The sequence below is a fragment of the Perognathus longimembris genome, chromosome 20 (genome assembly GCF_023159225.1).
Source record: "Perognathus longimembris pacificus isolate PPM17 chromosome 20, ASM2315922v1, whole genome shotgun sequence".
Classification (NCBI taxonomy): domain Eukaryota; kingdom Metazoa; phylum Chordata; class Mammalia; order Rodentia; family Heteromyidae; genus Perognathus; species Perognathus longimembris.
Window position 1 is genome coordinate 20,770,607 of NC_063180.1, and position 24,156 is coordinate 20,794,762.

Here is a 24,156-nt window from a genome sequence, read left to right on the forward strand (position 1 = left end):
CTTGGACTCCAAGCCTGAGCACTGTCCCTGGCTTCTTTTTTGCTCAAGGCTACCACTCTACCACTTGAGCCACAGTGCCACTTTGGGCTTTTTCTGTGTAAGTGGTGCTGAAGAATCAAACCCAGGGCTTTATATATACAAGGCGAGCACTTTACCATACCACTAGGCCATATTCCCAGCCCCATACATAGCCTTTTGAGTAACTAGGATTACAGGGCACCACTGGTGCTCAGCTAATACTCAGAAAATTTTGAGGTGAAGAAGAGAAGATATGAGCACCCGTGGCTCATGCCTGTCATCCTAGCTACTCAGGAGGCTGAGATCTGAGCATTGTGTTTCAAAGCCAGCCCAGACAGGAAAGTCCATGAGATTCTTATCTCTAATTAAACACCAGAAAACCAGAAATGGTGCTGTGACTCAAGTGGCAGAGCTCTAGTCTTGAGCTGAAGGGCTCAAGGACAGTGCCCTGGCCCAGGATTCAGGTGCCATGACCCACCAAAAAAAAGGAGGAGTGGGGAGAGAAGATCAGAGATAGAGATGGAGCTCATGCTAACACACAATTATTCAAACAATGGGGCACAGCCCAGTTCTAGCAGAATGGCTTAAAGGAAATAGGAAATAGCTGGTTTGTGAAGGGGTGAGAGTCCAGAGGGGGCCCTAATCTGGAAGGAAGCCAGTGTGACTAGCTAGATTTGGGAGGCTGGGCTGGAGTTGAGTAATACAAGGACTGCAAAACTTGTGAAGGTCTTAGGGTATGGTCTTGAGTGGATGGGCGAGATCTGCAAGATAAAGTAACTAAAGCTCAGAGGCAGGGTCCTGAAGGAGTCGCTAAAGAACGGTGTTTAAAGGTTTGAGACTGGCAGCTTGTTATTGAAATGGGCAGAGCTTGGGTTCAGCAGGGCTAGGACTGGTAGTTGTGTGTTAGCCAAGCACTGGTGGCTCACTGCCTGTCGGGGTTGGGGTTTGAAGCCAGCTGGGGCAGGAAAGTCTGTGAGGCTCTTATCTCCAAACACACACACACACACACACACACACAGAACAAAACGTTAGTGGAACTGTGGCTCAAAGTGGTAGGGCAAACCAGCTCAGGGGGACAGCACCCAGGCTGAATTCAAGCCCCACGACCAAAACAAAACAGAACAAGGAGTAATGTGTTGAGAACAGATTCTAGAGTGAATGTATCCATGATACCGTTTACTTTTCCCAAACAGACGCCCAACACCTTGAGCCACACCTCCAGCTTACACGGTTTAGTTCTTCTGTGACTCAGTTTTCTCTTTTGTAAGCCGTTAATGGTGGTGTATAATAGCATGTGCCACATATGGTTAGTGCTATGCAATCTGTAATCGTTTGCTGCTATTAATTACTTTTTTGTCGCCACCCCAAGTCCAAAACTCTGAAGACATGGGAGAAGAATATTTAAGAATGCAGTGCCTGCAGGTGACCCCACTTGAGTTCAGGTCAAGGGACAGGAAGGAGATTTACTTGGTTTTAAAATCTCACAGCAGAGAGATTAAGCAAAGGGCGGGGTAGATGCCAAGGGTGGAGGCTTCCGGATCCCTGGACGGAAGGATGGCGGCCCTGGCCCGTCTGCTGGAGCGTCTGCTCCGGCGGGCTTCTAAGGAAGAGGGGGCGGAGAAGGAAGATGAGGAGGACCCGGTGGAGGAGGAGAGGTGGGGCCGGGACCCCGACTGGCCCCAGTCTCGTCCCGCGGTGCCGCGATGCTCGCAGCGGCCACACGGGGGTGCGGCGCCGTCGTGGGGCCTGCGCTTCGGGGCGAGCGCGGCGCAGGGCTGGCGCGCGCGCATGGAGGACGCGCACTGCGCCTGGCTCTGCATCCCCGGGCTGCCTCCGGGCTGGGCTTTCTTCGCCGTCCTCGACGGCCACGGCGGGGCTCGAGCAGCTCGCTTTGGCGCTCGACACCTGCCGGGTCACGTGTTCCGAGAGCTGGGCTCGGCTCCCCGGGAGCCGGAGGGCGTGCGGGCGGCGCTGCGCCGAGCCTTCCTGAGCGCTGACCAGCGCCTCCGCGCGCTCTGGCCTCGGGGGGACCCCGGGGGCTCCACGGCGCTGGCCTTGCTGGTCTCCCCGCGATTTCTCTACCTGGCTCACTGCGGCGATTCCCGAGCCGTGCTGAGCCGCGCCGGCACCGTGGCTTTCAGCACCGAGGACCATCGTCCCTTCCGGCCCCGGGAACGCGAGCGCATCTACGACGCCGGAGGCACCATCCGCCGCCGGCGCGTCGAGGGCTCTCTGGCGGTGTCGCGAGCACTAGGCGATTTTGCTTACAAAGCAGCGCCCGGGAGACCCCCAGAGCTGCAGCTGGTGTCGGCAGAGCCCGAGGTGGCTGCGCTGGCACGGCGGAGTGAGGATGAGTTCGTGCTCCTGGCCTCCGATGGCGTGTGGGACGCGATGTCCGCGGCTGCCCTGGCGGGGCTGGTGAGCTCGCGCCTCCACCTGGGCCTGGCCCCGGAGCTGCTCTGCGCGCAGCTGCTGGACACGTGCCTGTGCAAGGTCCTGGACGGAGGCGGGACGGGGACCACACGTGGAAGGAAAGGGAGGTGGGGATTGGATGGACATGAGAAAGGGGTGGGGCCGACTGGGCGTGGCCTCTTGGAGGGCGTGGCCTCTCATTTGAAGAGGGCAAGAAAATTAAGGTGACCAGGCTGGGGATGTGGCTTAGCAGTAGAGTGCTTGCCTAGCATGCATGAAGCTCTGGGTTCGATTCCTCAACACCACATAAAACAAAAAATCCCAGTGGCACTGTGGTTCAAGTGGTAATGTGCTAGCCTTGAACAAAAGGAAGCCAGGGACAGTGCTCAGGCCCTGAGTCCCAAGCCCAGGACTGGTTAAAAAACAAACAAAAAACAAACAAACAACAAAACAGCCAGGCTCCTGTGGCTCCCTACTCTGGAGGCTGTCATCTAGGGATTGCGTTTCCTTGCTAGCCCAGGCAAGGAAAGTCTGTGAGATTCCTATCTCCAATTCTGTGAGATTCCTATCTCCAATTAACCACCAAAAAAGCCGGAAAGGGAACTGTGGCTCAAGTGCTAGAGTGCTAACCTTAAGCAAAACAAGCTCAGGGACAGTGTCCAGGTCCTGAGTCCAAACCCCAGGGTATGCACCAAAAACAACAACAACAACAACAAAAAAAACCCAACAGCAAACAAAGCAGTCATTTGTGAGCCTTCTTACTTTTTTTGTCAGTTGCAGGGCTTGAACTCTGGGCCTAGGGGGCTGTCCCTGAGTTCTTCAGCTCAAAGCTAGCACTCTGCCACTTGATCCACAGTACCACTTCTGGTTTTCCAGTGGTTAATTGGAAATAAGAGTCTCATAGACTTTCTTGCCAGGGCTGGCTATGAACCACAATCCTCAGCCTCCTGAGTAGCTATGATTACAGGCATGAGCCACTGGCACTTGGCCCTGTCAGCCTTCTGTTTAGAAACAAGTTGAGCCACTAGACAGCACAATGGACTGACCTTTTGATAAAGGGCATGGCCCCCTATGATAGGGCAAGGCTAGGATGGACCCCTGTGAATAGGGCCAGGCTAAGACTGTAGAGGGTGTGGTCTAAACCTGGCAGATGGTTGAGAAGCTAAAGGCAGTCTGACATAACCAAGTTGTTGAGGGGAAATAGAACAAACACCAGGATTGGTGAGATGCCTCCGTGTCTCTGAAGGCATGGAGCCCCTGGGCCAGAGCCTTCCACCCTCTCCCAGCAGGCTCCTTTTCTCCACCCGATCCAGGGCAGCCTAGACAACATGACCTGCATTCTGGTCTGCTTCCCAGGGGCTCCCAGGCCCTGCGAGGATGCCATTCGGAGGGAGCGGGCTCTGGATGAAGCACTGGGCCAAAGAGTCGCTGGTAAGCTAGCCAAGGGGGAGGGCACCTGGCAAATACCAGCTTTCCTATAACCCTTACCTCCTTCTCAGCTCTGTACACCTCTGCGCAGAAGCCCCCCAGCCTAAATTCGGTTTTCAGGACCCTGGTCTCTGAGGACATTGTGGATTTACCTCCTGGGGGAGGGCTGCATTGCAAGTGAGTCACCCTGGGGTCGCATAGGGGTGGAGGAGGGGGTAGGAGGAGGAGGGTCTCATTCTGAGGGCTCTCTTTTGCACCCCAGGGTGGCCATCATTGCAGAAGCTTATTCTCAACTCTGCCAGGCCTCAGAGGAGCGCTCAGAGGTAAGAATCCTCCTGTCTTTGTTTCCCCTTCATCTTTTGCCTACAAGGCCTTCAACAATGATAGACTGGACCCCTGAGCTACATTCTCAGCTCCCAGCCTGTATTCTCTACTGTATGCCTTAGGAACACACAATCCAGCCCACTTGGTGAAGGGGATTTTGTTTTAGTTTCTCACTGCACTGGAGATTCAACCCAGGAGGAAGTGGAGCATGCCAGGCAGGAAATCTACCACTTGAGCTGCTTTCCCAGACTGTGATGAGGAACTTGAACAAGGAATTTGCCTCATCTATGAACCAGGCCTGGAAGCATAAACTAGGTATAAGAGGACATGGAAAACAGTGTGTTCTGTCATTCCAAACAAGAGTAAGGCAGAAAACTTCAGGCAATATAATGAACAATTCCTAAGCTTGGATGCAGGACAGAGATTGCAAAGGTGTTTCTGAAGGCCTAGGTATTGATCAAGAGAGGCCATCATTGGGTCTGGATGGCAGAGGAGAATTTGAAAACATCTGAAGAGGAGAGAGCAGAATAGTCAAAGGCATGAGTTGAGAGACAAGGGAGGAAGTTGGAATCAGAGCCCCAGTGCCTTTGCATTGCAGGGCAGGGATTTTAGTTATCATATGGACAGAAGAGGGTTGTTGGTAATTGCTCAGCAGTGGAAGGAGGAGCAAGATAGAGTTGTCAGGGCCAGAAATTCAATATAACCAAGGAAAGCAAAGCATGGAATTTACTGGGCCGTGTAATTGAGGACTTCAGGGAGTTACAAGGCTATATCCAGTTGTCAAGATGGATGGCATTCGGAACGATTTTATTTTCTCAAAATTGGCTTCATTCCCATGTAGGGTAACAAAATTTGTCGTTCTAGGCTCACATCCAGCCCACCTACTGTCCCCGGCACAGACAGCTGGCTCTGTAATTGCTGTGTATCTCAAGGTTACTCTTCAAGGACCACATTGGGTCATGTGACTGACCACTTGCCTGTGTCTGATTAGGTAGACTGGGGTCACATGCCCAACCCTACTCTTTGAGGTTATTTTCTACTCCAAGGCGAGCCTAATGGATTGAGGACAGTGTGTATGGTGGTCTCTCAGAATAAAACAGGAAGCCTGGCGCTGGTGGCTCATGCCTATAAGCCTAGCTAGTCAGGAGGCTGAGATCTGAGGAATGTGGTTCAAAGTCAGCCTGGGCAGAAAAGTCCCTTTGAGACTCCTTATCTCCAATGAACTACTCAAAAACTGTGAATGCATGTCTGTAATCCCAGGCACAAGCAGGAAGATTTTTAATTCAAAGCGAGCCCTAGCAAGGTTCCTAAGACACTGTCTCCAAAACAAAAGGGCTGGGGGCATGGCTCATGTGAGACCAGGAGTTCCATTCCTAAACCAACAACAACAAAGGAATACTGGGAGCCAGGCGCCCCTAACTATTCAAGTGGCTGAGATCTGAGGACAAGCATCCAAAGCCAGCCAGCACAGGAACTCTTATTTCCAGTTACACACACACACACACATGCACACACACACACACACAATGGAGGCTGGGAATGTGGTTTGGTGGTAGAATGCTTTCCTTGCATGCCTGAAGCCTTGGGTTCGATTCCTCAGCACCACATATAGAGAAAAGGCCAGATGTGGTGCTGTGGCTCAAGTGGTAGAGTGCTAGCCTTGAGCAAAAGATGCTCAGAGACAGTGCCCAGGCCCTGAGTTTAAGCCCCAGGACTGGCAAAAAATAAAATAAAATAAAGAAAATGGAGCTGTGGATCAAGTAGTAGAGAGCCAGCCTTGGGCAAAAATGCCAACTAAGAGGATGGAGCCCCAAGTTCAAAAAGACTTTGCTGGCACACACACAGAAAATAGGGTTCTAGAAGGCCAGGTAGGTGCTGCCAGGCAAGAAAAAGTGCTATTAACTCTCTCCCCATTTTGTGTTACAGAAGAGACAGGGTGGGTCTGGAAAGGTCACTGGCTCCCGCTACAACTCAGACTTGGACGCTTGATTGATGGCTGCCTTCTTTTGGGGACTATTTGCTCCACTGGGGTTCAGGTCACCGACATGAGCAAGAGAGGTGCTCTCTTCCCTAGCTATGTGGAAGAGCCGAAGAAAGGCCAGCCAATGGAGGAACCCTACAATGCTTATTTCCCTTTATCCCTATCCCAACTTCCTCTCAAAGAAAGTCTTGTGAGAGAGGGGGAATTCCACCATCATTCAGACCAGAAAAAAAAAAACAAAAAACTAATGGTTTTTAAAAAATATTTAGAACTGAACAGATCTTGAGGGATCAACCAGCTCAACAGAATTCTCTTTCCTTCCTAATTTTCTTTTTTATCTGAGGCAGGGTCTGGCTATATTTTTCAGGTTGGCCTGGAACTAAGGATCCTCCTGCCTCTACCTCCAAAGTGCTGAGATTATAGGTGTGCACTACCTATACCTGGCTTCTTTTTTTTGAGGGAAGATAGGAAAGAATTGTAATTATGAACTTTTTAATTTTATTTTTTGTTGGGTGTGAGGCTTGAACTCAGGGCCTGAGTGCTGTCCTTGAGTTTTTTCACTCAAGGCTAGTACTGTACCACTTTGAGCTACAGACCACTTCTGGTTTTCTGGTGGTTAATTGGAGTATCTCACTGACTTTCTTGCCTGGTCTGGCTTTGAATCACAGTCCTCAGATCTTCAGCCTCCTGAGTAGCTAGGATTACAGGTGTGAGCCATTGGCACCTGGCTTATTAACTTTTACTTACACAAGAAATTCAAAATATATTTTTTATTAAAAAAATTGTCTTCTGCAAATATGTTGTAGGCATGTTATATGTACCAGGCCCTATTCACAAGTAAACTTCCTAATTTGGCAAACAAGGAGACCAATATGGAAAGTCATCTCAGATAGTGACAAGTATGGTGAGGAAAAGTAAAACAGGAGGATATGTATGATAATAAAATGACTAAGGGAGCTATTTTAAAAATGTAATTTTGTGGGTTTGTTTCCCTTTTGGCAACAATAGGGTTTGAACTGAGGGTCTTGGGATGGTTTGGCTGGCACTATTATCACTTTCTTAGTTATTTTTTTTGTTTTGTTTTTGTTGCCAGTCCTGGGCCTTGGACTCAGGGCCTGAGCACTGTCCCTGGCTTCTTTTTGCTCAAGGTTAGCACTCTACCTCTAGAGCCACTGTGCCACTTCCGGCTTTTTTCTATATATGTGGTGCTGAGGAATCGAACTCAGGGCTTCATGTATAGGAGGCGAGCACTTTTACCCCTAGGCCATATTCCCGGCCCTTCTTAGTTATTTTGGACTCTAGTGAAATTTTCTGCTCAGGTTGGCCTCAGGTTTGTGATCCTCCTGCTGTAGTCTCCAGAGAGTTGGGATTATAGAAGTATGGGGCCATGTGCTCCCCTGTGGGTTGATAATATTTCTCAGTGGTATAATACTTCCCTACCATACAGAAAGCCCTGGGTTCAATTCCCATCACCCCTAAAGGAAAAAAAAGAAGTGAAGCAGACCCAAGTCTTCTTTGTCTAATATTTAGATTTCTCTAGAAAAAGCTTGCCAATTCCCGCTTATAGAGTAGGTGAAGCCCAAAGTTCCACTTTTTCTCTGGTTTGAAAATTTCCTCCCGTAGGAGAGAAAGGGCAAATAAAGACCCGAGTTTTCCATCAATTGGATAGATGTTTGTTGAGCTGCTGTTTGGGGGCCCGATAGGGTTGAGTGAGGCCCCGACACGGATCAAGTATAGCCTGGTTCCAAAATTACTCAAGAGCCTGAGGAGACACAATTAGAGCTGCCGCGGACCCCGGTTCCAGGTCTCCGGAGGGGGTGGGGGAAGGGAGCCGGTTACTCGGTGGGGTCCCAGTCCTAGCTGGGCCTGGAAGGAAGGGTGAGGTGTTTCCCCGGTGGGGGCGGCCGGGGGCGGCAGCCGGGCTGGGGCGGAGGAGCCGCACACCTCCTCGGCGGCGGGCCCCCGAGGGTGGGGTTTTCAGTGATGCGGAGAGTCGCAGAAAGATCGTAAAGCAGACTGGAATCTCGACCTCAGGGTCTCAGTTTACCGATTTATTTATTTATTTATTTTTTAAGCAAAAAGCCGGCCGGCGGGGCCCGCCCCGCCCCAGCCAGGTGGCACTCCGCGGAGGGGCGTGGCCGCCGTGACGTCACGGGGCGGGGCCTGCGAGCCGCGGCGGAAGCCCGGAGGGGTTTCAGTGTTCAAACCCCCGGCCCTGGGGCGTCTGGACTCCCCCCCCCCCCCCATCCCCGTGCCCTCCCGATATCAGGGACCTCACAACGGGGCATGCGCGCGGGAGAGGGTCCGGAGTTGTGTTTTTTTTTTTTTTTTCTTAATCCACACCGGACCCCCCCACCCCCGCATCCCCGTCCCAAGCTCGCCCCCCGCCCGCGCTGCCCCTCCCCACCCCGCACCCCCGGCCCGCCCTCGCCCCCACCCCGCCCCCGGCCCTGCGGCGGTGAGTCAGCGGCGGGCCGCGCCCCCTTGGCCCACTTCCTCCATACCGCCCCGTGGGGGGAGGGGGCGGGGCCTCGCTCGCCCTCCCCTCCCCCGCCCCACTCACCCCTTAGTAACCCCTCGTGAATCAGCTGAGACGTGGGGTGAAAGGCTTCCTAAAGTGGGATCGAAGGGAGGATATTTCAGAGACCATTTACGTATGGGGGGGGGTCTTCCTCGTCTCCCCCTTCCCTCCCCTGAAATTCGTGTAGAATATTGAACAGAAAAGTCCACGGAGCGGGCCGGGCGGGAGACGCGGTGCCTCCACGGACGTCCAGGAATTCTCACAGTGGATCCATTGTCCTTGACTAAGTTTTCCCCCTACCCCAACTGTTTTATTTTGGGGGGGGGGAGGTGGGGTACTGCGTGCACCCCCCCCCCGTCTCCCGGGTGCAGAGTGTCGGGGAGAGGGGGCAAATCGCGGAAGTCGAGGCGTGCGCCTCGCGGTTCCCCGCGCTCCCCGTCCCCGCCTCCCCCCGCCCCCCCTCCCCGCCCGCCACCGCCGGGAGGCGGCGCGGCCCCTTTAAGGCGCGGGGCATTGTGGGCGCGGGGAGTGGAATTTTGGAAGGAGATGTAGCGAAGTACAGTAGTAGAGTAACATTGTCGCCGCCGCGCCGGCCGGGGGGCGCCGCACCCCCTCTCCCGCCGCCCGGACCCCCTCCTCGAGCGCTGGCTCTGAGGAGGCCCGCGGAGACCCCAGCCCGGCCCGGCCCTCGTTCCCGCCGCCCCCCTCAGGAAGCCAGACTCTATGGGGCGGGACCCCCGGGGACGCTGACGAGCGGGAGCCAGCCTCGAACCCCGGACCCTCCAGCCAGGGCCGCCCCGGGAGCCCCGCCCGCGGGCGCGCCGCCCTCCGAGCAGCCATGAGGTGAGCCCCGAACCCCGATCCCGCGCCCCCTCCCCGCCTTTGTCCCCCTCCCTCCCTCCCCCCGTTCACTCGGGCTGGAATTGCGGGGTACCCGGACTTTGGGGAGAAACCTCAGCTTTGGGGCTGAGCCTCCTTGAAGGAATTGGTAAACTGTCTCACCACTTGTGCCTCGACTCCCCGGGCTCGGGGCGGGGCGGGGCGGGCGAGGTTCTCCCCAGAGCCCTCAGATGGGGGGGGGCGGCTCTGAAGACTCCCAGATTTTTTTTTTAAGACTTTTTCAAACGACCTCCAACTTGGCAGATAACTCCCCGGTAGGGGTGGTTTGGACCGCAGCGGGGTTCACACTTACCCAAATCTCCAGCTGAGATAATGGGACGGGGGATCAATAGGGGTGTCAGGGAGACCCCAAGATCTAGAAGCCGCAGAGACGCAGAACCTGAATTGCGGGGTCCCCGTTTCCGCGGTGCTGGCAAAAAATAAATTAAAAAACGAAGTCTCTTTGGGACTGAGCTGTTTAACTTAAGGGGGTACTTCTTGGTCCCCCAAATTTTTTGGGGGGGTCCCACGGTAGAGGAGGGGGACGGACCCGCGGGTCCAGGCGCCGCCTCACGAGGGTCTGTTTCGGGGTCCCCCCTCCCCCGTCGCCCCGCACCCACGACAGTGCTCAGGGCGGCGCCCCGGGCCCGAGGCCAGGAGGGCGGCCCCCTCTCCCCACCTGCGCGGCCCGGGGGAGGGAAGGAGGGACGGCGGGAGGGCGGGAGGGAGGGGGTGCGGCAGCTGGGGGAGGGGGGCCTTTGTCTCCCGACTCACCTGTCGGGACAGCTGGTTGGGGGACGGGCCAGGAGTCTGGGGCAGCTGCTTTCCCCGCCTGGGCACCCCCCCACCCAGCTCTGGGATTGCAGGGGGTGGAGGGCGCTGCAAAGCTTCAAGGTCACGGCCTTGTCCACCCCTCACCCCAGGGACCGGGCCCATCTTCCCAGGAATTTAATCTGGTGGTGAAGGGCCCGTGGGACCCACGGATTCTGTCTTCCCGAACTCCTGGACTCACCTGTGGGCGGGGCCGGCCCCCTCCTGCCTCCCCCCCCCCCCCCCGCGTCTCCCCTTCCCTGACCCCCTATAATCCCTCCCTTGGGGCCAGCGCCTGACAATACTATCTCCCTTCCTCCACTCTCTCTGGGACTTCCTGCCCCCCAAGCCCCCGGCCTGGGGGGAAGGGGGAGACAGCTGGGTTTAACCCCCTGGTGTCCACAACAGCCCCTGGCCTCTGCCATCTGGGTGACACCCCTTTCTTTTGTAGGATCTGTAGTGGACCCCCACCCCCGCCTGTTCTTTTTGATGTCAGAGGGGTTCTTGGAAGATTCAGCCCTAGGGAACACTCACAGACACCCCGGGACTTCCTGCCCCAGCTCCCCAGCCTCCCTAGGGAACGTGGGGGAGAGGGGCAGCACACTGACCCCAGCTCTTAACTTCTTTTTCTCTGGTCATGTTCTGGGGACGGAACCCAGGGCCTGGCACATGGTGTACCCCGAGTCACACTCCCCTCCCTCCACCCCACCCCCAGCCCTGGAGCCTAGTGGCTGTCTTCTTCCTTCTCCCCCTCCCCCTAGGGGATGCCTCTCCCACCCTCTCCCCCCTCCCCCCTCACCCGTTTCCGGTCCCTGGCCCGAGGGAAGGCGGATGGCGGATGTCCGACCAAGTTAGCACTGGATCAGTCACGGCTGAGACCGTAAAAGGGCAGGAGCTGAGTCTGGCCCGGCCTCCTGCCTGCCCGCAGGGGCCCCTCTGGCCGTGGCCCCGGGCCAGGCCGCTCGCCTCCCTGGTGGGGAGGACACAGAATTGCTCACCTTTGGAGAGGTGGGGAGGGTGGTGTCTCCTAATAGATTCCTGAGTTGAGCTCCTTTAAGAAGAGCTGAAGACTCAAAAACCTCCGCGCCCCCCCCCCCCCCCCCCCGTCCTCTTTCCAGCTGGGGAAACTGAGGCTCAAAGAGAAAGGCCTGGCCAGAAAGCCTTCAGATTCTTGTGTGATGTGGAAGGAGGCTGGGATGGACAGATTCCTGTCTGGTTTGGCTGAGGGACAGTCCTGGGGGCAGATGGAAGGGAGGATAAGAAAAAGACGGAAAATTACAAGATATAGCGCTTTTTTTTTCTCCTTCCAGTTTGACAAATATTTGTCGAATCCCGGAACTGGGCTCTGGGAAGGCTTTGAAAGAGGTCAGAGGTCTGAGAATCTCTAGTGAAAAGATTCAGGAAGAATTTGAGTCCATTTCTTCCATCTTACAGAATAGTGAAACACTGTTGTCTATTTTTTAATGGTGAGACCTTGAAGGCTAAACATCTACTCTTGGCCAGGCACTGTACTAGGTGTTTGACTTTATATAATTCCTACTACAATTTTAGGGTAGATTTCTCTGACAACCTTGTATACCAACCAATCTTCCCTTCCCTTCCCCAGCTTGCAGATGGGTCAAGCTCTGCGGTGCATGCCTGTAACCTCAGCAATCAGGAGAATCTCAATTACACTAAGGGAAACTGAGGCTCAGTAGGAAGGAGAGATTAGAGCGGAAACCACACAAGCCCTACAGGCCCTAGATCATTCCCTAACCTGAGTTGCTTCAGAGAAAAGTATTTATAGCTTGGGAAGGTGTGTTTTGTCACCAGGCTATGGTGTAAGGAGGCTATGGGGTAAGTTACGGGGGGGAGGGGGGGCACGGACCTGAATATGGAAAGTTTCTGTGAACTGGAGTGTCTGGGCTTGATTATCTCCAATGACTGGGGGGCTCTGTCCATTCTTCATCTTTATACCAAGCCCGGTGAGTTATGGTTTCCAGGGCTGGAAACTGAGCTTCAGAGACAGCAAGGGGGTAGGAGGGCTGGGTCATGGCTGGCTGGGGATTAATGCTTTGTTTCCTGAGGTTGAGGTGTGAGATCTAGGTTACTAGACTAGATCTCAGCCCCTTTCTTCCGGCCTGTGGGATTTTTCCACTCCAGCTTTTCCTAGAATATAAACTTGTATTTACTTAAGTAACAAATTAGTTTCTTACAGATCATTTTAGCCCATGTTTTTGGGGTTTTTAAAGGAAGGGTCAGGAGTAGTGAAGCATGCCTGTAATCTACTCTGCAGAGTGTGAGGCCTGAGGACTTTCCTGAAGGGGTAGAGTTGCTTACTGAGCATGCCCAAGGCCCTGGGTCCAGCCCTTAGCACCACAGAAATTTCACCACTGTGTCTTAACTTCCCCCTTTACCTCACCCCTCCCCCCCAAAAAAAGAAAGATAAAGGTAAGAATCAGTGAAGTTGTTGAAAAGGGTGAGGATGTGAAATGTGTTTCTCCTCAGGCCCAGTTCCTCTCCGGAGTCAGCCACACTCACACGAAGGTTCTGCATAGATTACCATTCTGTGCCGATATATTTAGATCCTTCTCACCTTGTTATTTTTTTTTTTAAACAACTACTTTGTTCTTAAATGTGTGTGTGTGTCCTGGGGTTTGAATTCAGGGTGCTGTCTCTGAGCTCTTCAGCTCAAGGCTATCCCTCTACCACTTTGAGCCACAGCTCCACATCCCGTTATCTGGAGGGTCATTGGAGATAAGAGTCCCGTGGACTTGGACTGGGGCTATGGCCTAGTGGCAAGAGTGCTTGCCTAGTACACATGAAGCCCAGGGTTCAATTCCCCAGCACCAAATAAACAGAAAATGGCCAGAAGTGGCGCTGTGGCCTAAGTGGCAGAGTGCTAGCCTTGAGCAAAAAGAAGCCAGGGACAGAGCTCAGACTCTGAGTCCAAGCCCCAGGACTTGGCAAAAAAAAAAAAAAAGTCTCATGGATTTCCCTGCCTGGTCTGGCTTTGAACCCTGATCCTCAGATCTTAGCCTCCTGAGTAGCTAGGATAACAGGCGTGAACCACTAGTGCCAGGCTATATACTTGGCTTCTCTTCTCCCCACCCCCCACAAGGATTTTTTACTTTACCACTTGAACTACAGTTCTGTTTCTGGCTTTTTGCTTGGTAATTGACTCTTTTTTATTTTATTTTATTTTTTGGCCAGTCCTGGGCCTTGGACTCAGGGCCTGAGCACTGTCCCTGGCTTCTTTTTGCTCAAGGCTAGCAACTCTGCCACTTGAGCCACAGCGCCGCTTCTGGCCGTTTTCTGTATATGTGGTGCTGGGGAATCGAACCTAGGGCCTCGTGTATCTGAAGCAGGCACTCTTGCCACTAGGCTATATCCCCAGCCCTTTGCTTGGTAATTGAAAGCAAGAGTCTTGCTTTTCTGCCCAGGATTGGCTTTTTAAACTGTGATTCTCAGATCTCAGCCTTCTGAGTTGCTAGGATTACAGGAGTGAGACACTGGCCCTTGGTGCAGATGTTGGCCCCTTTCTTGGGAGCTGGAGTTTTGGGGAACAGGAGAGAAGCTCCTTCTGCCTGCTGTGATGGGCTCATTAAAGCCTGGAAGAGGGCCGGCTGGACCCGCCCAGGGCCAGCAGCCGCCATCCAGTTAGTTCTCCATCCCACACTCTGCCTGGCCAGGGCAGGGCCACCTGAGAGGGCAAAGTGCAGTCAGGGTGGGTCATTGACTAGCCTGGGCACCTGGCCAGTCTACCCTGGGTGTGGGTGGGAGGTGTGGGTGGGGCCTTCACTCTGCTCTGCCAGGGGCACTGGAGCCTGAAACAGCCCCCCCAGGCTGTGCTTGCCTGGAAATAATACCTGAGGTTTGGAGAGGACCTATGCAGTCCTGGGTGTAAGCCAGGTAGCCCGGCCTCAGGGCCTCACCCTGCCAGATTGCTGTGTGACCAGAGGCCGGCCACTCAACATCTCTGGGCTTTGCTGGCCACCCTCACTTGTGCAGAGTGCAACAGCTGCCCTCCTGAAGGGCTCCGGTGGGGACAGATGTGTGACCTGGGAAGGGGGTGACTTGGCTGAGATGCCTGAGTTATGTGAAGTTGGGGTGCCAGGCTCAGTCCCTGAGCTAGGGACCCACAGCTGGGCCTGCTTTGGGGCTTCCCCTGTTCCAACTCTCACTGATGGTGTCACACTCCAGTACCCAGGGCTCTCTGGAGACAGACTCCTTGTGGGGTGTCATTTCTGTCCTCCGGAAATCTCTGACCACCAGCTTCTTCTTTTCAGAAACAAGCCTAGTGGGGGTAGGGAGGCTTTCCTCCACTTCCCCTGTCTGAGTAACCTTGGCCAGGTTACTTCCCTGTCTGGGAGCTTAGTTCCCTCTTAAGGGGATGGTAATAAAGGGCCCTGGAACCTTCTAGGAGATCCTATGGGATGTAGCTGTGCCCCCAGGGAGTAAGGTGGCTGGGGGTCAGTCCCTGAGCCTCTTGTTTCCTCCTCAGTCCTGAACTGGAAGCCATGTGACTGTTCAGTCCTGTGAGAGTCTGGGAAACTGAGGGCAGCTGCTTAGCTAACTGCCTCTCTCTTTCCCTGTCTGTCTGGGTATCTCTCTTGTCCTGTTTCTCTCCATCACCCTTTTTGTGAGCAAGACTAGGGATTGGACTCAGGCTCTTTTGTCACCTTAGTCTCTCTTGAGCCTGCAGTTTCCAGCTTTTTGCTCTGCTGGCTGCCAGCCACGATCGTCCTACCTCCACTTCCCAAGTCACCATGATTACAGGCATGTGCTGCCTTATCTGGCTAGCCCATCTTCCCTTTACCAGACTGACTGTCCCTTCCTCACCCCTCCATGGGTGTCATGGGTGGCTGTCTGTCCTGTGTCTCCTGGTTGTGTCTCTCTCCCAGTCTCCATGCCATCTGCCTTTCCCTATCTTTTGATGCCTGGTACCCTCCATCTGTACTTCCCCATGTCTGTTCTCTATTCTCTCCTGTGCTGTCACTGTCACCCTGGAGATCCACATGGAGAGGTGACTGTACCCTCTCTCCCTCTTTTTTCCCTTCAGCGAGACAGTTGTGTGTTCGAGCCGGGCCATGGTGATGCTATACGATGACAGCAGTAAGCAGTGGCTCCCCGCAGGCACGGGTCCCCAGACCTACAGCCGCGTCCAGATCTACCACAACCCCACGGCCAACTCCTTCCGCGTGGTGGGCCGCAAGATGCAGCAGGACCAGCAGGTACAGGCGCCCTCTGCCCTTCCTGTTGTGTTCCAGCCCCCATCCCTGCACCTTTCGCCCCTTTACCCACTCTTCCACTCCTCCCAGGTGGTCATCAACTGTGCCATCGTCCGAGGTGTGAAGTATAACCAGGCCACCCCCAGCTTCCACCAGTGGCGCGATGCCCGCCAGGTCTGGGGCCTCAACTTTGGTAGCAGGGAAGATGCAGCACAGTTTGCCACTGGCATGGCCAGTGCCCTGGAGGCCTTGGAAGGTTAGACGGGGTGTGGGGGTGTGGCCTGGCGTGGGGGCGTGGTCTCAGTGATGGGTGTGGTTTCCTGGTAGAGCATGCTAGTCTAGCAAGGTACAGGCCCTGTGTTCAAATGCAAGCACTGCCAAAACAAAGATAGGGGCAGGCACAGGGCTCTCCTAGGTGATGCATTGGGGCCTGAGAAGTGGCTCTCCCACTTTGGGCCTCAGTTGTACCCATTTCTGAAACAGCCAAGTGGTTACTTGGGTTTGATGAGGATTTCATGGGCTCCTATGTGCACACAGACCTGTGTGCACAACCCCTGATGGTTAAGGGGACAGGACACATGGTGACCTGTGTGCGTACATAGTCCATGAGACTGAGTCTCCGTAGGCTTCCTCTGCCCTCTTCCTAGGTGCACCTTGTGCTGGCTTTTGCAAAAAGTCTCCCTGGTGGGGATTTGGGGTGCCGTTCATCAAGAGAGCACCTGAAGTGGAGAGAGCCAGAAATGGAGCAGTATATCGAGGGGTAGAGCACCAGCCTTGAGTATAAAAAAGCTCAAGGACAGTGCTCAGGCTCTGAGTTCAAGCCCCAGGACACAGAAAGTCCACACACACCAATGGGTCCCTAATTGGTGTCTCTTACACTTTCATGCATGCACTGGAAACACATGGGGGTTGGGTCAAACACAGGCTCTGGCACGGGACCAGGGTGGCTGGCCCAAGGCTCTGCATTTCCCACAAGCCCCATGGAGATGCCAAGAGCAAGGACCCTGAGGATGACTTTGAGTCGCTGGGCCTGAGGCTGCTGCCCTACATGGCATCTGAAGACCTGAAAAATCACCCAGTGGGGGGAGGAGTTTCCTTCCGGGTCACTGTCAGCACTGGAGGAGGGGCTTGTACCTCACAGGCTAGTCCCAGGGGCCTGGGGAAGAGGCCCTTGGCCCCTGGGGTTAGGGCCACAGGGCAGGGACAGCGGTGAAGAGCTTGGTCAGCTGGGATGCATGCTTGTTCCTACAGGTTCCAACCTGCACAGACAGCTGCGGGGAGGGGGGCAGTGATGGACGGCCCTGTCCTCGGGTTTAACAGCCGTGTCCACTTGACAGCGGCTCAGGTGACAGTTGGCTCTGAGTGTAGGTATCAGGGTCAGCATGAGAAGGCTCAGCGCCCTCTGCCTTCACCTCCCAGCAGGTGGGCCTCCTGCCGTCCCAGCACCGCCCCCTTGGTCGGCCCAGAACGGCCCCTCCTCAGAGGAGATGGAGCAGCAGAAAAGGTGGGAACCTTTACTCTTTGCCAGAGTTCTCGAATGTTCTAGAGCCCCTGGAGTTCAGAACCTCTCTAGCTTTCCATTTGCAGAATATTCCATCTTGCAACGGGTGGTGAGAAGCACACAGATTCCAGGTCACCATCACCTCCACCCCACACACATGCTTCCCTCCAAGGGGGGAAACTCCTCAAGTTTTCCTGAGAGTGAGCCAGAATGCTTACATCCGGGTCTCTTGTTGGCCCACCCCTCACCTGGGGAAGACAGGCTTGGGTGGGGACTGGCAGTGGCCGTGGGCAGGCCGGGCCACAGCGCACCCTTGACTGAGATCTGCCCCCTTCCCCACCCTCCCCAGGCCCCAGCTGGGTCAGGTGGAGCACACGGAGCGTCACATGGAACGCCGGGTGTCCAATGCAGGTGAGCCACAAAGTGGGTGGCTCTGGAATGGGGTGGGGGTGGGGCCTCCCTGGAGGAAAGGTGCTGACTGAGCTGCACAGAGGGAGAAGGGACTGTCTCTGAGCAATTCTCTCGTCTCTCTTATTTCAGGAGGCCCACCTGCTCCCCCAGCAGGGGGACCACCTCCCCCTCCAGGGCCTCCCCCTCCTCCTGGTCCCCCCCCACCCCCAGGTCTGCCCCCCTCTGGAGTTTCTGCTGCAGGGCATGGAGCAGGGGGAGGCCCACCCCCTGCACCCCCTCTTCCTATGGCACAGGGCCCTAGTGGTGGCGGGTCTGGGGCCCCCGGCCTGGCCGCAGCCATTGCTGGAGCCAAACTCAGGAAAGTGAGCAGGGTAAGGAAATGGAAAAGGGGAGGGCATGGGGGGGGGCAAGGGAGGGCCTGAGGGGACCAAGGGAGGAAGCCAGCCCTCAATTCCTTCCCCTCTTTAATTTCTCTAGCAAGAGGAAACATCAGGGGGGTCCCTGGCCCCTAAAGCTGAGAGTGGCCGAAGCACAGGCGGGGGGCTCATGGAAGAGATGAACGCCATGCTGGCCCGAAGGTGAACCTGAACTTGCCCCATCTCTCCTGGGCATTGCTGGCGCACGGGTGTCGGGAGCGGATCTGATTGTTTCTTTGGTTAAGAGTTACCCTGTGGGAGCCAGGTTTGGGATATGATGGTGATGACTTTCCTCTCCTGGAGTACCCAGTGACCTACAGAATGTTCTAGTTTCCCTTCTGGAAACTCACATTCTTCATATCCCAGCCTTTCTGAAGACCATTCACCTTTAGAATTTTCATTCCCAAGTATGAGAACCATAGAATCTTTTTTTTTTCTTTTTTTTTTTGCCAGTCCTGGGACATGAACTCAGGGCCTGGGCACTGTTCTGTGAGCTTCTTTTGCTCAAGGCTAGTACTCTACCACTTGAGCCACAGTGCCACTTCCAGCTTTTTCTTTATGTGGTGTTGAGGACTCGAACCCAGGGCTTCATGCATGCAAGGCAAGCACTCTACCCTCAAGCCACATTTTCAGCCCCAAGAACCATAGCACCTTTAGCCATAATCCTTCTTATTATTACTATTACTATTTTTATCGTGTGTGTGTGTGTGTGTGTGTGTGTGTGTGTGTGTGCTGGAACTCAAACTCGGTGCCTAGGCACTCTCCCTTACAAAGTTGATATACTGCCACTTGAGCCACAGCTCCACTTCTGGCTTTTTGGTAGTTAACTGGAGATGTGTCTCCCAGACTTTCCTACCCAGGTTGACTTTGAACCATAGACCTCAGCCTCCTGAGCCAGGAGTGCCTGACTTCTCAATATTTTTAAGCTGTGTATCCCCTATCTTCCCCCTCCCCACCCCCAGTACGAAGCCTAAGGTCTTAGACACGGAACTAAGCCTTCAGCCTGTGATCATCTTAAGATAGCATCTTACCAGATGCCTAAAGTTTTGGCCTGAACTTCCTATCCTTTGGCCTCAGCCTTCTGAGTGCTGGTTACTTGTCCCATCATACCAAGTTTCTTGGTGGGGAAGGGCTGTTGAGCAGCTAAAGTTTCTGTCCTTGCTTTTTTCCCCTGCAGAAGGAAAGCCACACAGGTTGGGGAGAAGCCCTCCAAAGATGAATCTGCCAGTGTAAGTTAGGGGCCCTTCTTATTCTATGTGCTTTAGGATGTTGCATTAGGGTAGGGGTCTTGAGGAGGAAGGGGTGTGTGGCAGGGTTGGGCTGGCTTTGAACCTGGAAGAGGAAATGAGCCAACAGGGCTGGCTCATGATAGGTTTTATTTCCCACCAGCAGGAGGAGCCCGAACCCAGAGTCCCAGCCCAGAGTGGTGAGTGAGAGACCAGTACAGCAACAGAAACTACAAATCCCAGAATGCCCTGTTCTCAGAACACTCCTGGAGAGTCTGAAACTAATGCTGGGGGGACTTAGACTGCTGAGGGGGTTATTTGAACAGGGGCTATAATGGAGGGGGGCGGTGTTATATGTAATCAGGTGGGATCAGCTTGTCTTTTTTGTTGGTTTTGTCTCCCTAGAACCTGTGCGAAGACCCTGGGAGAAGAATAGCACAACCTTGCCAAGGTGAGCTATTGATATTTGGGCTCTGCATTTGCCCCTCCAAAAAAAAGTTAGATTTGCATGATGTGTAGGTAAGAACACAGTGGACAGTAGGATGGGAAGCAGGGCAGGCATAGCTCACACTGATCACACTCCTTCTTCCAGGATAAAGTCAGCAGCTTCCTTGACTACCTCTGAGGCCCAACCCTCAATGCACAGCTCTGGTGATGAGTCAGACCTGGAGAGAGTAAAACAGGTAACTTGGGGAAGGACTTCCAGCACAGAGGGGGCTGAGGAAGAGGGTAGATCCAGGCCCAAAGCCTGCTCCAATGTCAAGTGATTTGAGAGAAGGCTTGGAAGCCTTGATTTTCCACTCTGAGGAGAGATTGAACTGGTGTTGGGAGAACTGAGATACCACACCTCCATTTCTACTGCCAGTGACAGACATTAGGAATCTCATCTCCCACTGCTTTCTTGCTGATTACTCAGAATTGTCCTTGGCCCAGTGGCTCCAGCCACCCATCATCTATTGAAATTGGCAGGAGCCCGAGATGCATTTGCCAAACCTGGTACTGGAAGTTCTCCAATACTCCCCCCCTCCCCCCAAGGATCTTGAATTCACCTATAGAATCCAATGGTCATTGTCTGACCTTGGTGGTGGCCAGCCGAGTCTCAGGCTGTAGGGGTGGGGGAGGAATCGGTCTTCAACATTCCTCTGGCTTTTCATGGAGGAAGGAGCCTTGGGATGTCACTCTGTGGTGGAACCATTGCCTAATATGCTCCCCTTCTCCCAAATAAAAAGCCCTGGACCCCCTCTTGATTGTTTTTTTATTTCCAGGAGCTTCTGGAAGAGGTGAGGAAGGAGTTGCAGAAAATGAAAGAGGAAATTATTGAAGGTAAGGTGGTTTTGATTGCTCTAATATTTATCTTGGAGGCATCCTGGCTCCAAGAGTCTGCTTGAAAGGGAAGGGGGAAGAGACAGGTCCTGACCTCTGTCTTTCCTTTGATTTCCAGCCTTTGTCCAAGAACTGAGGAAGCGGAGTTCCCCCTAAGCACAGGAACCCAGAAGACCCTATTTCTCCTCTCTGCACACACCGCCAGTCGCCCTGCTTTCCCTGCCTAGACTTGACCTGGAATTGCTGAAAACACGGGAATGCATCTTTCCCCATCCCACTTGGAAATTTTCAAGGGGGTGTGGCTTCTCCAGCACCACGCCCACACCTCTACTGGCTGCTGATTGGCTGGGGAGCCTTAGTCCTTTAGTCCCTCCCCCTCTGCCATCCCCTTGGGGCTGGTTCCTCTGCTGGGGATGTACCAAGTAACCCCGCAGTAAGGGGGAAGGAAGAAGGGAATCTGACGTTCCCTTGTTCTAGATTCACTTTAACGCTTAATGCCTTTGATTTTTTTTGTTGTTTTTTTTTAAAGAAAAAGAAATATATATATATATATATATTTGGGGTTGGGGGGAGGGGAAATTTTTTTTTTCTTCCTTGGTTTTGATAAAATGGGGTGTGGGAATTTTTAATGCTATTGGCCCAAGGTTGCCCTATCTGGGGCAGCTATTTAAGGGGAGGTGTTCCACCAGATTGGGGACTCTCCCATCTCCTTGCTTCTTTCCCTTTTCTATGAGGAATTATGATGCTGTAACTTTTTGAAATCTTTTTTTTAATTTGGATAGGGCTCAGGGTCCCGGCCTTTTTTTTTTTTTTTTTTTGTCTCCTGGGGACACTAGGCCATTTTTTGCCCCCTGAGGAGACTTGGGGGGCCTGGAGGGGAGGAGGCCCCTTGGCTTCTTGAGTACAAACCCTCGCTCAATAAACCTGCCTTTTTTATAAGCTGAGATCTTTCTAGTGCTCCAAACTTCCAGGAGGCCAGGAACTCTGGCCCAGGGCAAGTTCCTTGGTGTGCTTGGACCCCCTTTTCCCAGCGAGTTTCCCTACTTGGGAACAGGCTCCACTAGAACCTTTCCGCTGCTTTCCTAACTTCAGTGCCTGTGTCCTGTTTATACACAAGGTCCAAAAACAATTCCCCAGAGCTCGTTTAATTATAAAACATTTACAGTCTTAAAAAATAGAATTGGGAAGGCACAGAACTCTGGTGGCACCTGCTTCAGAGGCCAAGTGAGGTGGTGAGGGAGGTCACAGGGCTGGTGGGTGAGGAGGGGATGCCCTGAGGGTGCTTGGGGAGCCGATGTGGGTGGAGGTTATTGGGGATCCCTGTCTTAGGGGAGAAAGGGGCTGTGGGGAAGGACCGGGTGAAAGGTCCCACGCTTGGGACCCAATGAGGGGCTGCCTGGGAAGGCCAGCCCGGGTGTCACCCCGCCCAGCCTGTCGGTTAGAGTGCGCCCTTGGTCCAGGAAGAGGGGCTGGCGGGGGAGCACCCCACATTTAGGCACCTCGGTGGATGAAAGAAGCTAGTGCGATGTTCCCTGGGGTAGCTGGGATGGAGCAGGCCTCTGCCTGGCCGCTAGAGAGGCGGGGCCGGCGCCGGGCGGAAGGGGCGTGGACACGGGGCGGGGCAGGTGCCCGGCACGCCGGCGGGAGGGACAAGGCTGGGGCGTCAGTCGTCGCGCTCCCCCGGCTGCGGCGGCGGCGGCGGCGGCCCGGGAAAGGCCCGGTTTCGCACGTCGCGGAGCTCGGCCTGCAGTGGCGCCAGCGCGGTCCGCAGCTCCGCCTGTAGCTCCGCCCTCAGCTCGTCCAGCGCGGCCCGCGGCGCCGCCTCCCGCGCCTGCGCCTGCAGCGCCTCCAGCGCCAGCCCCAGGCGGCCCACCTCCACCCGCAGCGCCTCCCAGGCCGCCAGCCGCTCCGAGTCCTGGCGGCGCCGCTGCGTCTGCTGGCGCCAGTACTCGAGCACCAGGCAGCAGCCCGCCGTGGCGAAGATGGTGGCCTCGCCCAGCAGCTCGGCGCCCAGCTCGGCCGCCGCCCCCTCGTTCAGCGGCTTCACGGCTTCCGCGTTGAAGCCCATGATGCGCATCTTGGTCCGCATCTCCACCCAGTGGTACACTGCGGGGAGGATGGGGGAAAAGAAGGGGGTTAGGGGGAGCGGGCAGCCCCCAAACCCCGCCCCCGCCGCTATCCACACTCCCGGAACCACTTCATCCGGCCCGGGGTGACCCCCAAATCGGTGACTACTAGGCCGTGGCATATGTCGTGCCTGTTGAACAAACTCCCCGCTCGCCAAAATGCTTAGGCTGCTGGTCTCTGGAGGCTGCCACGGCTCCCTGTGACTTACTGTCACAGGCCCTGACAGGACAGGACAGGTGTCCACACCAGTCTCTGGCTTGGAACCCCCTCCTCGAGGCAGGCCACCGAACTGCGGTGGCGCTTTCCTGGGGAGGTCATGGGGATACTAATCTTCCCCCTCCTCCAGCTTCCCATAAAGAAACTGGGCCTGTTGGTTTAGGCCTATAATCCTAGCTACTCAGGAGGCTGAGAGCTGAGGATCACCGGTTCATAGCCAGGGCGGGCAGGAAAATCTCCAGAGCCTCATCTCCAATTAACCACTCAAAACCGGAAGTGGCACTGTAGCTCAAGTGGCTCTAGCCTTTGGCAAAAAAGAGCTTAGGGACAGTGCCCAGGTCCTGAGTTCAAGCCCCACACTACAGCCCACCTTTGGATGACAGGTCATACAAAGCCTGCTCACTGCAAAGGGTCCTAACTCATAACCTGGGGGATGGGGAGAGGGGTAGCAGTACTGAGAGGCCCAAAAGAATCCAGACAGGCCCTGCTGATCCCCATTCCCCCAGTCTAGGAGGAACTGGACCAAAAATCCTCAAAGGAGATCTGGGGATCTGACTCAAGGGCTGGACATGTCCAAGTCTCACAGACTTTCCTTCCTTTGGCTGGCTTCAAACTGGTACCCTCAGATCTCAGCCTCCTGAGTAGACAGGATGATAGGCGTTACAACCCACGCATGCCCAGCCTGCATCCTATTGCTTCCCTTTCCCCCTTCTGAAGCTGGGCTCTGCCACCCCTCAGCAGACACTGTATTTTGTTTGTGTAGGGCAGAGGCAGCCCTGTTCAGTTTGGTCCACAAATGTAAAGCTGGGCACTAGTGGCTCAGGAGGCTGAGATCTGAGGATCATGGTTGGAAGCCAGGTCAGGGCAGGAAAGGCCCTGAGGCTATTATTTCCAATTCATCACATAAGAAGATGGAAGTGGGCTGGGAAGATGGCCTAGTGGTAGAGTGCTCGCCTCATATTCATGAAGCCCTGGGTTGATTGCTCGGCACCACATATATAGAAAGAACCAGAAGTGGCACTGTGGCTCAAGTGGTAGAACACTAACCTTTTTTTTTTTTTTTTTTTTTTTTGCCAGTTCTGGGCCTTGAACTCAGGGCCTGAGCACTGTCCCTGGCCTCTCTTTTGCTCAAGGCTAGTACTCTACCACTTGAGCCACAGCAACACTTCTGGTCATTTTCTATATATGTGGTGCTGGGGAATAGAACCCAGGGCTTCATGTATAGGAGGCAAGCATTCTTGCCACTAGGCCATATTCCCAGCCCCTAGAGCACTAACCTTAAGCAAAAGAAGCCCAGGGACAGCACCCAGAACCCCACATTTCCCCCCCCCCTTGAAAAAAATGTTTTGTAGT

At 54.6% G+C, this 24,156-nt stretch overlaps 3 protein-coding genes across 7 annotated transcripts; 2 read left to right on the top strand and 1 right to left on the bottom strand.

The window, feature by feature from the left end:
• Positions 1 to 1,555: 1,555 nt before the first annotated feature.
• Ppm1n (protein phosphatase, Mg2+/Mn2+ dependent 1N (putative)) lies at positions 1,556 to 6,171 on the top strand. Its single transcript, XM_048329989.1, has 5 exons — positions 1,556 to 2,511; positions 3,744 to 3,861; positions 3,930 to 4,035; positions 4,121 to 4,181; positions 6,109 to 6,171. Exons 1-5 carry the CDS (start codon positions 1,573 to 1,575, stop codon positions 6,169 to 6,171), a joined length of 1,287 nt encoding a protein of 428 aa, XP_048185946.1. The 5' UTR covers positions 1,556 to 1,572.
• A 3,042-nt stretch (positions 6,172 to 9,213) lies between these two features.
• Positions 9,214 to 21,404, top strand: LOC125338555 (vasodilator stimulated phosphoprotein). 5 transcript variants are annotated; one of them, XM_048329411.1, is made up of 13 exons: positions 9,214 to 9,527; positions 15,415 to 15,586; positions 15,674 to 15,839; positions 16,997 to 17,087; positions 17,434 to 17,495; positions 17,625 to 17,866; positions 17,973 to 18,073; positions 19,089 to 19,140; positions 19,301 to 19,337; positions 19,543 to 19,588; positions 19,730 to 19,820; positions 20,403 to 20,460; positions 20,579 to 21,404. In XM_048329411.1, exons 1-13 carry the CDS (start codon positions 9,523 to 9,525, stop codon positions 20,614 to 20,616), a joined length of 1,161 nt encoding a protein of 386 aa, XP_048185368.1. In that variant the 5' UTR covers positions 9,214 to 9,522; the 3' UTR covers positions 20,617 to 21,404. The 5 variants fall into 5 exon arrangements, with proteins under 5 accessions (XP_048185368.1, XP_048185369.1, XP_048185370.1 ...); XM_048329412.1 differs by having other exon boundaries at positions 19,304 to 19,337; XM_048329413.1 differs by having other exon boundaries at positions 17,003 to 17,087.
• A 719-nt stretch (positions 21,405 to 22,123) lies between these two features.
• Positions 22,124 to 22,559, bottom strand: Opa3 (outer mitochondrial membrane lipid metabolism regulator OPA3). Its single transcript, XM_048329990.1, has one exon. The coding sequence runs from the start codon at positions 22,547 to 22,549 to the stop codon at positions 22,124 to 22,126; it is 426 nt and encodes a 141-aa protein (XP_048185947.1). The 5' UTR covers positions 22,550 to 22,559.
• Between the last annotated feature and the right edge of the window lie 1,597 nt (positions 22,560 to 24,156).

Coding starts and splice junctions, on each gene's coding strand:
- Ppm1n (XM_048329989.1), top strand. CDS start 1,573: ATGGCGGCCCTGGCCCGTCTGCTGGAGCGTCTGCTCCGGCGGGCTTCT. Junction 4,036..4,120: donor GGGGGAGGGCTGCATTGCAA/GTGAGTCACCCT, acceptor TTTGCACCCCAG/GGTGGCCATCATTGCAGAAG. Junction 4,182..6,108: donor CCTCAGAGGAGCGCTCAGAG/GTAAGAATCCTC, acceptor TTTGTGTTACAG/AAGAGACAGGGTGGGTCTGG.
- LOC125338555 (XM_048329411.1), top strand. Junction 15,840..16,996: donor TGCCCTGGAGGCCTTGGAAG/GTTAGACGGGGT, acceptor TCTGCCTTCACC/TCCCAGCAGGTGGGCCTCCT. Junction 19,821..20,402: donor ACCTGGAGAGAGTAAAACAG/GTAACTTGGGGA, acceptor TTTTATTTCCAG/GAGCTTCTGGAAGAGGTGAG.
- Opa3 (XM_048329990.1), bottom strand. CDS start 22,549: ATGCGGACCAAGATGCGCATCATGGGCTTCAACGCGGAAGCCGTGAAG.